General features: G+C 57.6%; 1 protein-coding gene across 1 annotated transcript; it reads right to left on the bottom strand.

Moving 5' to 3' along the window:
* Window positions 1-10994: 10994 nt before the first annotated feature.
* Window positions 10995-14269, bottom strand: LOC122383486 (uncharacterized protein K02A2.6-like). Its single transcript, XM_043369988.1, has 3 exons — window positions 13952-14269; window positions 11303-13702; window positions 10995-11033 (listed from the first exon to the last, which is right to left on the bottom strand). The coding sequence occupies exons 1-3, from the start codon at window positions 14267-14269 to the stop codon at window positions 10995-10997; spliced, it is 2757 nt and encodes a 918-aa protein (XP_043225923.1).
* Window positions 14270-15329: the final 1060 nt, after the last annotated feature.

Here is a 15329-nt window from a genome sequence, read left to right as displayed (position 1 = left end):
TAAAGCTGATTTCCTTGCCGGTAGGTACATTGTCGACCCGAGCCCCAGGGTTGACAATCATGGGATATGGCTCGGATGGGCGACCTCGCGACGGGAGGAGGAACGATTGCAATTGTTATGTTCCGCACCGCCGATTGCATTCTCTGTCTGCACCCGGGGGAGGGGAAGCAGGGGGCACGTGCCCCCAACGGATCAGGGGCCTCTCGGGCCAGAGGGGCCTTGCGACGCCAATTGGCGGCTGAGGGTCCACGCTGGCATCTTTCGACTCAGAAGGGCCCCACAGGGCTCGGAAGAACACCTTATGTGCTCCGAAGAGCCGCACTTCTCTCCATAAGAGCCCCACACCGGCTTTTTAGTGTCCCTTGTCGGTCTTTGAGGGCCCCTTGACGGCTTCTCAGGGCCTATTGGCGACCTCTGAGGGCTACTTGCGGGCCTCTGAGGGCCCTTACCGGCCTATCAAGGACCAGCAGCTCTAAGGGTTCCACACACGCCTGCGATGACCCCCTAAACCAATGGTTGAACGCCCCCCCCCCCCGAGTTGCTGGGGGGGGGGGCGTTAAACGCACCCACTTTTTTCGCCGGGTCATAGCATAAAAACGGCGCGCCGCAGGCACGCCAAATTTTGGGTACCTGTAGGAAATTAATTGAAGTTTATTGTGACAATGTTTCAAAAAAATCAGTCGGAGAATTTTTGAGATATCGAGGTTTTAGTGACGTCATGATTTCTGAGTTTTCGACCAAAAACGGCATATGTTCAGAAAATCATATAAAATCACAGAACAGACATACAGACATGCCGTAAACGCCATTAGACTGCCAATACCATGATAAATCAAATGGCTATCTTCGATTTTTGATTATCTTTCAGTATTTTCCATAATCTTGAACTGAATCTTGGCATTTTTTCGTGACTATCTTCGCGACCATGATACATGAATTTCTTAAATTGAACTTTTTGAGCCAAACACGTACACATATGATAAAATGAATGTCACCATCGTGTTCTACGCCCCAAATTACCTATAAAACATGTGTCACAGGCTGCGAATATCAGTTTTGATTTTCGGGGATATGTGCCTACCCGGTTGACCTGACCTTGACCCTGACCTATGCTTGACTGACCCCTACTACATGGAGCTGACACTCTTGTAGGCCTTATAAGATGGATTGTGCACCGTTTTCACAGAGTTTATGGCGAGAGGCGCCCATTGCGAAGTCCTGAATTCCATGCTACTGAAAGCCCGATTTCAGGTGTTTGACCTGACCTTGACCCGACCTGTGACCTCAAAATTCAACTTTAAAGTACTCATCTGAAGCGTCTCGTCGCGCTCTTTCGTTTGCCGCCTCGTGCGTTTCGCTGCGCCCATTGGTTCTCGAGTTATCGGCTGGGGGCGTTTAACGCCCCCCCCCCCCCAGCAAACGGTGGGTGGCGAAATACCCCAGCAACTGCCGGGTTAAGGCCATATATCGGCGGCTCTGGGGGCTCAACGCCGGAGCCGCATCGGACGGCCACTCACCGGTGACTTTTGAGGGCCCCACACCGACGACTCTGAGGGCCCCACTGGCGTCTGAGTGTACCTTGCTGGTCTCTAAGGACTCCACAGGGCTCCCGAAGGCACCGCAGACCTCAGTTGAGAGCCCCTTGTCGGTCTCTGAGAGCCCCTGTCGGCCTGTAAAGGGTTCGAGCCAGCAGCTCTAAGGGTCCCACACCCGACTGTGACAACCCCACACTGAGGTGTCTCTTAGGGCCCACAACGGCAACTGTGAGGACCCTCAACGGCGCCTCTGAGGGCCCACAGCTGCACCTCTGGGGGCCCCGCACCAATGCCTCTGAGTCTCTGAGAGCATCACACCGGTACCTGTGAGGGCCCACACCAGTGCCTCCAAAGGCTTCATACCTGTGAGGTGCCTGTACCTGTGAGGGCCCACACCAGTGCCTCCAAAGGCTTCATAACCGGCGGCCCTGAGGGCCCTATACGGGTGATTTTGAGGGGCCTACCGAAGGCAGCACACAATCCCTTAGTCTCGCTGAGCTTCTATCCCAATCCCATACCGGCTTCTATCCCAATTCCGGCTCAACTAATTATCAGCCCCCCCCATGGCTCAGCAGCGCCGCGCCGGTGCCGGTGCCAGCGCCATCGGGGCGGCAGTCGGCCACGCGCACTCAGTGGTTAGCGCTTAGCACCGGCGGCTAGCGCACGCCCGGTGTGTTATCGGCCGTGAGCCGCTCTAAAACGGCTGCAGTAACTGTTCGATACAGGTAGTAAGCGAACTATCGGCCGATATCGCCTCTGGCGGCAGGCCAGGCATATCATAAAAGGCAAAAAGATGCAGAGATGCAGGTGGATTGATGACCGGCAAGCTTTTGTGTTTTACGAGGGTGAAGGGTCGAAGTCGGCTGCTAAGTGGTGAGCGGATTTTATCAGATGCCGGTTCACTATGGCCTTTGTCCGGGTCCTGGTGCCCTGACGCACTCTTGGAGAGCCGAATCACAGCAAAACTCCATCCACGACTGTATCTATACGGCTTACGCTTTTCTGAAAACGTCTGCGTTTGGCCTTCTACGGCCCGCGGCCAGCCGGCCGGTCGACCCCGAATGGCGGTCCACCAGTGACGTCACCGGTAGTGTTAAGCTGATTGGCGAATAATGCATGGGAAGAACCGGGAAGACATCCCCCTGGGGTATTGTGACGAATTCTGCAAGTTATTACGCATTTTCACACTATACTTTTTAAGATATTTCGACTTTTATATTTCATCGTGACGTCATTTAGATCGGATCTGTGACGTCATGAAGGATTTACTTCATGCCAATGAGGGGGGAAATTTGGCAGCAAATGTATTTGCTTTCAAATATGACGCGGCTCATACAATAACAAAAGTGTCTCTGATTTGGCATTTTGTAGTTGGCAATATGATACCTTACTGATGCCTAGTCAATGTAAGTTTGTTGGACTTCCTGCACATAGAATTCAGATACTAACACCACAATTCACATAGGAAAGGAGCATATTTTCACCATTACTTTTAACATGTTTGTGTCAATTTTAGATGGGTACAAAGTGAACAAGTCTGAAATCTGGATGAAAATAACAAACAATCTTTCCTGAACTAACCTTACCTACTTTCCTAAAATGTTTGTAATACTAACCTAAAGCCTCCATGCCAGATGCCTATTCAACCTACAAACCTTTCAACCAGCGTACTACATAACACCTCACAAGCTATTCCATTCCAAACCTATTGATTAGGATCTTTGGTATGCTTTTACTCATTTCATCTTAGCTTGCTATCATGCAGGTATCTAAAGAAATGTTTTGTTTTTCCTTCTTAGCTGTTGAAATTTCTTAAAAGCCAACAAAACACACCATGCAGTAAGCACATGACAGAGGTCTCTGTCACTGCATGAGGAAACTCGCAATGCTGCTTGCAGGCTGTTGACAGAAAGTGATCAGTAAGTTATGACTTTTGCATACTACTATATTTTTTTTTTGTATACAAGGAGTTTGTCAGAGATTGAACATGTCTCAGCATCATATTTGAATACTGATACTGTCAACACGAGTGTTCAACCAGCTCGTGTCAGGGACGGGAACCAGGACACCCAGGATGACAACCCCCCGGCCCCTGCTGCCCCGCCCTCTGATGACCACCCTAACAACTCCAACAACAATGATGTCCCTGACCCTGAGTCAAACGTGTAGCTTTGACTACCAGTTCCTACAGCCGCAGCACATTCGTCCTTAACATAAGTCAGTCTAATGTGAACTCGCTAGTCCGTAAGCTGCCGGTGGTGCAAGATTTTATACTGTGTCACAGTGTCCATATCATGTGTATAACGGAATCTCATCTCCTCAGCTCTATGGCAGATTCATTTATCGACATTCCTGGCTTCAGAGTGGTCAGAAAAGATACTGAAGGCTCTTTTGCCAAGCACGGTGTTTGTATCTATGTTAAAAATTGCTTGAAGTTCGAACAAATTGAAACTGATTGTCCTAACACTGTTGCCATTGTATTGCCAGAGTTCAGTGTACATATTGTTGCAGTCTACCGCCCCCCGTCGTCCGAGCCTGAAGCCAATCAGCATCTCTTGGATTTTCTCATTTCTTTTTGTGCAGACCGTGAAGTCGTGCTCATGGGGGACTTCAATCTCCCGTCCCTCGCGTGGGATTCCAGCAGCCCCTCATCTCGCGCGTCAGGCTGTGACACTGATTTCTATGACACCTTCATGTCGCTTGGATTAACTCAATGGATCTACGTCCCCACTTACCCCCGCTCTGGAAGCACACTCGATCTTGTGCTTACAACTGAAACTGACAGGATGGGTACTTCCTCGGTACTTCCGCCCCTGCCGGGCTGCGATCACTGCCCGGTGCTTTGTAACTATGTGTTTGACTATTCACCCCCAACGTCCCAATCTAGCACTCAGTTCAGGAAGTGGCACAGGGCGAAATTTGATCGCATCTCCCGCGAACTGAACGTTATTGACTGGAGTGCTGAATTTACAGGCTGCGATGTCAACCAGATGTACACCCGCTTCCTGGACAGACTGTCGCCTCTTATCGACGATTTTGTCCCTACAGGAACTTCCTCTGCTGACAACACCCGTCCTCCATGGAGGACAAACCCCCCTGGCAGCCTCAGACACCGGAGGAGACACGCATGGGAGACGTACAAAAAGATGAGATTTACCCATGGCAGGCGATCTGCAGCGGCCATATCAGCACTCGATACTTTCTTCACCCTCAATCGCTCTCTGAAAAGGTTTGCCCTGGAGTCCCAGGCGTGCTACGAACAGAAACTGCTCCAGGAGTCTGCCTCTAACCCTAAGGCTCTGCATGCACATCTCAGGCGTAAAAAGGTAGGCTGCCCTGGCGTTGGTCCCTTACGACTTTGCAATGACACGCTTTCAGATGACCCTGCTACAATGGCTGAAGCCTTTGCTGAGGCCTTTGAGAGCGTCTTCGGCCGCGGTCCCCCCAACCCTAACCAGTCCCCTCACGAAACAGCGGACTCTGTTATGCCACCCGTTGACTTCTCTGTTGACGAGGTTCTTGCAGTGCTGCGATCACTGGACCCCCACTCAGCTGCTGGCCCAGACAACCTTCACCCATCGCTCTTACGAGCTTGTGCAAACAGCCTAGCATTTCCCTTGTTTGTTATTTTCAGACAGTCACTCAGAGAACGTCGCTTACCTGCTTCTTGGAAGATATCCGTCGTAATTCCTTTATTCAAGAAGGGCTCGAGGTATAACCCCCTGAACTATCGTCCCATCAGCTTGACTTCGGTGTCTTGCAAATGTCTAGAGCGCCTGATCTGCCAGCAGCTTACAACCTACCTGGAAGAGAACTCTATGCTGACAAATAACCAGTTCGGTTTCAGAGCCGGGAGATCCACTCAGGATCAGCTGATCCTTGTATATGACGAGGTGTCTAAATGGCTTGATGATGGCTGTGTTACTGACCTCGTGATGTTTGACTTTGCCAAAGCATTTGATGTTGTCTCTCACTCTATCCTTCTTCGCAAGCTTCGCATGATCGGCATTGCAGAGCCCCTCATCTACTGGATTGAAGATTTTCTGATTGGCCGATCTCTGTCTGTGTCAGTGAAAGGTGTACTGAGCAAAACTCGCCCCGTGTCCAGTGGGGTCCCACAGGGCTCGGTCCTTGGTCCGATTTTGTTTTTAGTTTTTATTAACCATATTGGTAGCAGTCTCGCATCTAGTCACAAGATTTTCGCTGACGATCTGAAGCTTTACATGAAAGTTGCCCACAGCTCAGCAGACGCATATGACCATGCCTCCTCGCTTTGTCAACAGGACATCACTGCCCTGCACCGTATTTCTTCGTCATGGGACCTTCGCCTGAACCGTGACAAATGTGTGGTCATACGTTTTCAGAGCAAGGCTCAATCTCAATCTCTTCCACCTCCAGTGTATGACATCGATAATTCCCCGATTCGAGTTGTCCCCTCCCATCCGGATCTCGGAGTACTGGTGGACTCGAGCCTCAAATTCCACGACCACATATCCGCTACTGTCCACAAGGCCGCAGGTCTTTCTCAAAACCTCCTGAGGAGCACGGTGTGCCGATCTCCGGACTTTATGCTGACACTTTTCCGTACTCACATAAGACCAGTTATCGAGTACTGCTCGTGTGTGTGGCACACTGGGTACCTGGGGGACCTGCGCGCTCTGGAGTCGGTCCAGCGTCGCTGGACCAAGCATATCGCTGGCCTGTCGAGTCTGGATTATCGGTCCCGGCTCTCATCGCTGAACTTGTATTCAATTCAAGGCAGACTGCTAAGGGCTGATATGATTCAGTACTGGAAGGTGTTCCATGACAAATGTGCGGTGTCCCCCGCTGACTTGTTCACTCTACCTCCTCAGTTAGGCATGCGCGGACATTGCTTTAAGATTTTCCATTCCCGCTCGCAGACTGATATCAGGCGTAGGTCATTCTCGGTGCGCGGTGTGAGACTATGGAACTCCCTCCCGGAGCACGTCGTAATGGAACCTAACTACAAAACCTTTAAGGGTTTGCTGGCGGAAGCCCTAGGCGACGCTCTGTATGACTTTCACTAACCGCCTTGTTTTGTTCTCCGTCTTGCGAAATGCACTGTACCATGGACACATTTAAAGTAGCATTGACTTTGTCTTTCTCCTGCATCAATTATGTACAACATAACTACTCTTGTTTGCATCTTGAACCATGCCTGTTTTCGCGCAAACATATGTGCAGGCGCTCCACTCCGGTAGTAGCAACTGCTGGTGCGCCTTGTGTCTGCGGGTTCCTACTGTATCCCTGCCTACTCCTTCCTGTCTGCAGACGTGAGATTGGGAACCCCACCAGGTGAGTGAACCAGGTGAGTGATAATTATATACACGAGCATTGGCCCATCAATTGAAACTTGAAAAGTAGATAAGTGCGTAGCAAAATGGGTTCATGAAGAGTAAATTGCCTATATAAAACATGCAATGTTCACTATATAACATACTGCATAAAAAACGTAGCCTGCTCCATAAAAATGTAGTCTGTTGACTGTTCCATGTCATTTTTGCGCCTATGGTCAAAGCCGCTTCTTCAATTTGCTTCTTCATTCAGTGCAGGGATGCAGCCAAGGGGGTGTCCATGGCCCACGGGTGTCATGGTCTCCCCCTGAAGGTGAAAAATAAAATAAAATAAAATAAAAAATTAAAATAAATTAAAACAGCTGCACCACACCCCCAAAAATAGTGGGCCAAATCCGAGGAGTTTTCCTTTTGAAGGGGGTACGACACTAGGCCCCGACCTGTGGCCCCTCCCTCAGCAAAATCTTGCCTATGGTCCAATAATTTGTGTCTATGCTATATTTCTCTGACTATTCTATACAGGAGCTATGCAATCCTGTTTTATTTCTAGGTTCATGCAATTCTGAGGTGAAACATTTTCCTGGCGTGGTGGCACTTTGTCAGTGTGGGGTGAGGTAGGTGTGGCTGTGATGTGGCTGACCCTGTCGGGTACCACTCCCCCTGACCCGCCCGCGCGTCCCGTCAGGTTGCCGTGTGGCGCGGCGCTCCGCCAGCTGCTGCGCCGGGGTTAGCGGCGCTCAGCAGCTATCAGCTGACACGGCGCGCCGTGCTCGATCGCCGGCCGCGGCGCATGTGCCGCTGCGCGACGCGCCGGGCGCCGACGGCCGTCGTCTGGCAGCAACAGCGCTGCCAGTGACTCGCTCTGCTGCTGCAGAAACTGGACAAGGATCGTAGAATCGTGGCGTTCCATCCGTAAAAGTCGATCCCAGGCGGCCTAGTCGGAGAACAGGCCTAGTCGCCGGGCTGTCAGCCACCGAATAGCAACTGGCGCATCGCAACTCGGAGCTGGCCGCCCCGCCGAGGCTGAGCACACCACACCCTGGAGGACCTGCGCGCGCGCCTCTCCGAGCTGGAGCAGGAGAGCGGGAGACGCGCGGCTGACCTGCGCTTGGAGCAGGGGCGCACGCGGCTGGTCGAACAGGCGCGCAGGTGCAGCGGCGACTCGAGAAACAGGCTGAGTGTGAGGTGTCCTCCAGTCACCTCCTGTGTCCTCCTGTTACTCGCTGTCATCTGGGTGGCCCCCATGATTACACCAGGCTAATGATACGCCACAGGGGTGTCGATTTTTCAAAATGGTTGGGGGTGCTCAACCCCTGCACCGGGTGAAAGATTGCAGCTTTGCCATGGACCATGGGGCACAACCGTGCAAGGTATGGTTGGGTATCCCCATAAGGTACTGATAATCACGGGATTTCCCCCCCCCCCATCAGGTTCAGGGGCCCATCGGGTTATTCGGGCCTGAGGGGCCCTGCGGCGCCAATTGGCCGCTGAGGGTCCACGTTGGCTATATTTAGACTCAGAAGGGCCCCACAGGGCTCGTAAGAACACCTCATGGGCCCACAAGTACCAACATTAAGATCTCCATAAGGGCCCCAAGCCAGCCTCTGAGGGCCACTTGCCGGCCTCTGGGGGTCTTAACCGGCCTATAGGGGGCCAGCTCTAGGAGCTGCACACCCGCCTATAATGGCCCCACACCCATTTCTCTGAGGGCCCATATAACGGCGACTGTAAGGGCCCTCACCGGCGCCCCTGAGCGCCACACCGGCGTCCCTGAGGGCCCCACACCCCTAACTCTGAGGCCCTACACCAATGCTTTTAAAAACCCTACATGGGCGGTTCTGAGGGCCATTGTCAGTTACCAGCGACCCTGACGGCTCACACAGGTGACTCGGAGGGTCCCAGCGGCGTCTGAGCGCACCATGCCAGTCTCTGAGAACCCCACAAGGCTCCTGAAGGCACCGGTGACCTCTTGATATCTTTTTGTCGGCCTATGAAGGGTCCGTGCCGTAACAGCAGTTCTGAGGGCCCCACGCGCGCCTGTGATGGCCCTAAACCAGTGTCTCTGAGAGCCCCCACAACGGCGCCTGTGAGGGCCGTCACCGGCGACTGCGAAGCCCCCACACCGGCGCCTCCAGTCCGAGGGCCCCACATTGCCATATCTGAGGGCCCCACACTAGTGCCTCTTAAGGCCCTATATCGGCGGCTCTGAGGGCCCAGCATCGTAGCTTCTGAAGGCCCCACTAGTGCGCATGTGACGGCCACCCTGCCACCGGTGACATTTGAAGGCCCCACACCGGCGACTCTGAGCCCCCCATCGGCGGCTGAGTCCGTTCCGGTCTCTAAAAACGACCCCACAGGGTTTCTGAAGGTACCCCCGGCCTCTGATGGCCCTTTGCCGGCCTCTGAGGGCCCGTCGCCGGTCTCTGGAGCCCCCTGCCGGCTTGTAAAGGGTACGCACCAGCTCTAAGAGTCCGACACCCGTGTACGACGGACCCACACAAGTGTCTTTACAATTTAACGTCTTTTTTCGCCCTTCTTCTTAAAACTAACTTTTCTTTTCTTTACATCTTTATTTCATGCCTTGTAAATTGCGTAATTGTTTTATTTTTTGTAGTGAAAGACTGCAGAACAATTATTTTCCTCAAGCAGAGTTAGTGGGAGTTATTGAGGGACAAAATCATTGGGGGTGCCCGGAAAACCATTGGGGGTGCTCATTTGAGCATTGGGGGTGCTGCAGCACCCCCAAAGGTATACAAATCGACACCCATGATACGCCAGGGCTGTGATCGTCGTGCCGGGAGGGGTGCCATAGTGCATAAGAGGTGTCTAAGTCGCATTGATGTCACCGAGTTCAACGTCACCTTTGTTATAACGTGAGCTCTTTATTCACAACCAAAGCCGCGTTGCGTTAAACTCCCTAGAGCGCCAAACACCGATCGCTACTACCACAACCGCGCTCCGCGCGGGCCGGCGGCCGACTGCTCTCGAACCCCGCGTCTGCGCGCCGGCGCCGCCAATGGCGTCGCCAGGCCCCCGGGCAGGGGGGAGCAACTGGCGTCGCCAGGCCCCGGGGCAGGGGGGGAGCAGCTCGCGACACCACACCCTGCCGCCCTTAAAACGGACCACATTCACTTTGACCTGCCGCCCTTAAAACGGAACACATTTTAAACCGGAACGTGGAAACAAACACATTACGCGTCGGAACGTGGAACCAAACACATTTTAAACCTCGGCGATCAGTCGCCTCGGGCACCTCCGGCGCCGAGCGGAACGGCGTTGCGAGGGGCCCTCAGTGTCCCCGCCGCCCCTGCCGCCGCCGTCACCGCCACCGCCGGTGTGACTGTAGCCGCTGAGGTCACCGGTATCACCGCCGCCGCCGAGGTCACCGGCACTACCGCCGCTGCTGACGGCATCACCGCCGCCGCTGAGGTCACCGGCACTACCGCCGCCGCCGGGGTCACCAGCACGGCCGTAGCCACCGGGGTCACCGGCATCCCCGCCGCCGCCGAGATCACCGGCACGGCCGAGGCCGACTGCTCCCCGGTCACAGGCCTGACCGGCGACGCCGGCGCGGCTGCCGTCACCGAGGCCATTGGCGCGATCGTCTCCGACAGGGCGCCCGGCGCTGCCGCCGGCGCCACCAGCCCGGTCACCGCCGGTCGTCGCTCTGACGTCACCGCCGGTCGTCGCTCTGACGTCACCGCCGGTCGTCGCTCTGACGTCACCGCCGGTCGTCGCTCTGACGTCACCGCCGGTCGTCGCTCTGACGTCACCGCCGGTCGTCGCTCTGACGTCACCACTGGTCGCCGCTCGGACACTACCGCCGGTGGCCGCTCTGACGTCACCGCCGGCGCTGTTCCCTGGGTCCGCCGCCGCCGCCAACAGCTGGTCAACGTGGCGCGACCAGATCACGTGTCCCACGTCCACTTCATACGACACGGGACCGGGGCGGGCGACCACCGTGCCGCGGACCCACTTCTGACGACCGTCATACGAGCGGGCCCACACTGTAGCTCCCACGGCGAATTCCCTGCTCCGTCCGCCGGCCGTCTCACGCTGCCGGTCCCGAGCCGCCTGCAGAGCTGTCTCGGCGCTCGGGACCATGAGGTTCATACGAGTGCGGAGGTTCCGCCCGAACAGCATCTCAGCGGGAGTCCGTGCGGTCGCGGCGTGGGGCGTCACTCTGTACGCCATCAGAACTCGGGCGAGCGCCAGTTCCATGCCTCCGCTGTCGTCTGCTGCCAGAGTCGCCTTCAGTGAGTTTTTTAGCGAGCCGACCGCTCGCTCCGCCATCCCATTAGACGATGGGTGATGGGGCGCCACTCTGACATGTCGGATCCCGTTAGAGCTGGCGAACTGGGCGAATTCCTGGCTCGTGAACTGTGGGCCATTGTCCGTTACCAGCACCAGTGGTAGTCCGAGACGAGCAAAAACCGTCCTCATCACCGCTACGGTCCGCTCGGACGTGGTCGTCTTCATTGGGATCATTTCAGCCCACTTGGAGAAACTATCCACCATCACCAGGAACCAGGTGCCCTTCAGAGGTCCGGCAAAATCGGCATGCACCCGCTGCCACGGGCCGTCCGTCGGCTCCCACGGGTGCCGTGTCGCCTGCGGCGGCTCAGCTCGCTTTGAGACGCACGCCTGACACCCGCGAGCCAGCGCCTCCAGCTCAGCATCGAGTCCCGGCCACCACACAAAGCGCCTCGCCAGCTGCTTCATGCGAGTGCAGCCGAAGTGACCCTCATGCAGCTCCCGCTTGACGGTGTCGCGCAGGCTGCTCGGGATGACGACTCGGCCGCCCCAGAGCAGACAGTCGGCCTCAGTCGTCAGCTCCTCTCGGCGATTCTTGAAGGGAGCCAGGTCCGGGTCCACCACCGCCGGCCAGCCCGATCGCACCGCCGCCAGAGCGCGGGCGAGCGCCGGGTCTCGGCGCGTGGCCACTGCTATCTGCTGCGCGGTCAGACACGGCCCCTGCTCGGCGATGAACATTACGCCGCCTCCGCCGTACGCCGCCTCCTCTTCTGCCGACAGCCGGTTCTCCGCCTCGTCCGGCACCGACAGACGGGACATCGTGTCCGCCAGCCTCATGTCCTCCGTCCGGCGCAGCTCGATCTTGTACTGATACGCCGCGAGCTGCAGCGCATACCTTTGCATGCGAGCCGCCGCCAGAGATGGCAGCTCACGGTCCGGGTTTAGGATCCTGGAGAGCGTCCTGTTGTCGACCACCAGGGTGAACGGCCGACCAAACAGGAACTGGTGGAACCGCCGCACTCCGAACGAGACGGCTGCGGCTTCCCTCTCCACTTGGGCGTACTTCCTCTCCGTCGGAGTGAGCGTTCGGGAGGCGTACTGTACCGGCCTCTCGAGCCCCTCGGGCGTCACTTGCATCAGAGCCGCTCCGACTCCTGTCGCACTGGCGTCCGTGACGAGCCGCAGCGGCAGCACGGGGTCGTACCGCATCAGGACCGGCGCCGTGGACAGCATGTCCTTCACACGGCGCACTGCCGCGGCGCACTCCGCCGTCCATGCCCATTTGACGCCCGTCTTCAGTAGCGCGTAGAGCGGCGCTAGCACGGTAGACAGGTTGGGCAGCAGCCGCTGATAATAGCTGACTGACCCGATCAGAGATCGCAGCTCCTGCACGTTCCGAGGGTCAGGTGCTGCTGTGACGGCCGCCGTCTTCTCTTGCACCGGGCGCAGACCCGCCTCAGACAGTCGCCAACCGAGATACACCACTTCTCGGACTCCGAACTGGCACTTCTCTTTCTTGAGGCGGACGCCGTTGTCCTTCAGCCGCTCCAGCACCCGGTCCAGCCTGTCCATCAGCTCACGGTCACTGTCGGCGCCGATCAGCACGTCGTCCAGGTAACAGACGACTCCTGGAAGACCATCCAGCACCTGGTCCATGATCGCCTGGAACTGCGCTCCACAGGTGCTGATCCCGTACGGGAGACGGTTCATCCGCATCGCACCACGGTGTGTGGTCACGGTGGTCATCTCTCGGCTCTCTTCGTCCAGCTCACACTGGAGATAGGCGTTCCTGCAGTCCAGCTTGCAGAACTTTTTCCCTCGTATGCTGGCGAATAGCTCCTCCGGCGTGCGCATCGGATACTTCAGAGGCTGCAGCTGCGGGTTCACCGTGATCCGATAGTCCGCGCACAGCCGCACGCCGTCCTTCTTGGGGATGGGTACGAGCGGCGTACCCCATCCGGAGAAGTGTCCAGGAGGCACCTTCTCGGCGATCCCTTGATCCAGCCACTTGTCGAGCTCCCGCTCGATATCTTGCTGTAGCGCAAACGGCACCGGTCTGGCGCGTCGATAGACCGGTTTGGCGCCTTCCTTCAGTCTGAGCGCCACCTTCACCGGGATTCTGCCCAGTTCTTCTTTGAACACCTCACGGTGTTTGTCCATCACCTCCTTCAGCGTCGGCTGAGTCGCCACCGGGCACACGTTCAGCGTCTCCAGACCCGACGCCGTCCTCAGCGCCTTGATCCACTCTCGTCCCATGAGAGGTCGGTGAGAGCCCATGTCGGACACGACGAGTCGCAGCCGTGTCGCTCGGCCGTCCGTCTCCACGTTGACGTCGGCCTCGCCTCGCAGACGGATTTGCTGGCCGGTGAATGACGTGAGGTGCAGCTCACTCGGCCGCAGCGTCAGACCGGGGATGTGAGTCTCCGCGCTGATTATAGTCACCGGTGAGCCAGTGTCGATCAGCATGGTGAACTCCTGGCCGTTCACCCTGACCGTCGCCCACTCAGCTGCGGCTGGCTGCACGGCGCTGACTTGCCAGTCAGCCTGGTCGCCGTCCTGAACCAGCTTCACGCCAGTTCGCTGTTTGCCGCAGTCACGCTGCAGATGCCCACGCTCTCCGCACCGATAGCAGCGCGGCGCGCCGGCCCGCCATGGCCGCGCGCCGGCCTGCCGCGGCTGCCCGCTGTCCTGCCGTGGCTGCCCGCTGTCCTGCCGCGGCTGCGCACCGTCCTGCCGGGGCCGCGCGCCGGCCTGCCGCGACTGCGCGCTGGGACAGTGGCGCCGCCAGTGGCCCCGGCCGCCACAGCGGAAGCACGTGCCTGGCCCCGGGGGCTCGGTCGGCCTGACCCTCTCCGTCCGCTGCGGGCGTCGCACCAGGTGAACTGCCTCCCCGTCCGTCTCGGCCGGCGCCGGCGCCCCTGACAGCCGCGTCGTCAGATCCATCACGTCCCTGTGCGCCCGTGCCGTCCGCCGGACGTCCTCCAGAGAGAGGTCGTCACCCTTTAGCGCCGCCTCCCGGACCAGCTTCCTCTGTAGCTCACCTCGGCTGCCCAGGACGCATCGGTCTCTCAACTCACGGTCCACCTGCGCCGGCTCGTAGCCGCAGCGCAGGATTTGCGTCCGTAGTCTGCCCAGGAACTCCTCCAGACTCTCTTCCTGCTCCATTTTCATCCCTTGAAACTTTCCTCTTTCCGCCACCACATTATTCTTCGGCACCAGATACCGTGTTAGCTTCCTTTTCAGGCGAGCAAACTCGTCTTCTCCCTGTCTCTCGGCGTCCTCCTCAGGCAGTGAATCGCTGACATCGGCGAGGTCCGGGCCCACCAGGTGCAACAGGACTGCACACCGTCTCGCAGGCCCTTGAATGTCAACAGCGATCATATACCGCTCCAATGCCCGGAGCCACTTTTCAAAGTCCGTGCCTGGACGGTACGGCACCGCAGACACTATCTGCATCCCCGTTGGATCCATCGTGCCGCCGCCCTCTCACCAGCACGTCGTTTCTCCGGTCGGCTCGCCGCCGCTCCACCGTCGGCCCGCAGCCGCTCCACCGTCGGCCCGCGGCCGCTCCACCGTCGGCCCGCAGCCGCTCCACCGGCGGCCCGCAGCCGCTCCACCGGTCGGCCCGCAGCCGGGCGTCACCGCTCACACCGGCCGGTCACCGCTCACACCGGCCGGTCACCGCACACGCCGGTCGGTCACCGCTCACGCCGACCGGTCACCGCTCACCGCGCCGCCCTGCGCCTGTACTTGGCGCTGCAGCTGCGGTTTCCCGCGCTTTTCTCGACGGGGGCGTCACGTGGTAGTGACGTCACACGCACGTCACCGCGCGCGCATGCGCACTCGCCCCACACCGCCCGGCCGCGCGCCAGCTTCCCGCCGAAATTGCCCGCTTCGGGGACCAGGCGCCTCAAACCGCATTGAGGCCCTCTCCGCCGCACCGATCGGCCAATCACACGCGCTACCACAGCTGCGCGTCACCCCCGGCCGACCAATCAGCGTGCAGGACGCCGACGCATGCGCCCCGCACACCACACTGCCGAGGCATCATGGCCGCCACGAATTTCGGCGATCACATGGGAAACCCTGCCAGGACAACGGCCGCCGCGCGACAGGCACACTACCAGCAGCAGCGCGAAAATAAAAATACTAAGCAATACTAAGCACTAAGCATTCGTACTAAGCAACGTTTGCGCCCTCACCGTCCGTGGCCTGTCCGCCCTCG

This window comes from Amphibalanus amphitrite, unplaced genomic scaffold, assembly GCF_019059575.1.
Source record: "Amphibalanus amphitrite isolate SeventyFive unplaced genomic scaffold, NRLGWU_Aamphi_draft 000164F_arrow, whole genome shotgun sequence".
In the NCBI taxonomy this organism is placed as follows: Eukaryota; Metazoa; Arthropoda; class Thecostraca; order Balanomorpha; family Balanidae; genus Amphibalanus; species Amphibalanus amphitrite.
Note: the sequence above shows the minus strand (reverse complement) of the source record. Positions and strands in the feature narration are given on the sequence as shown.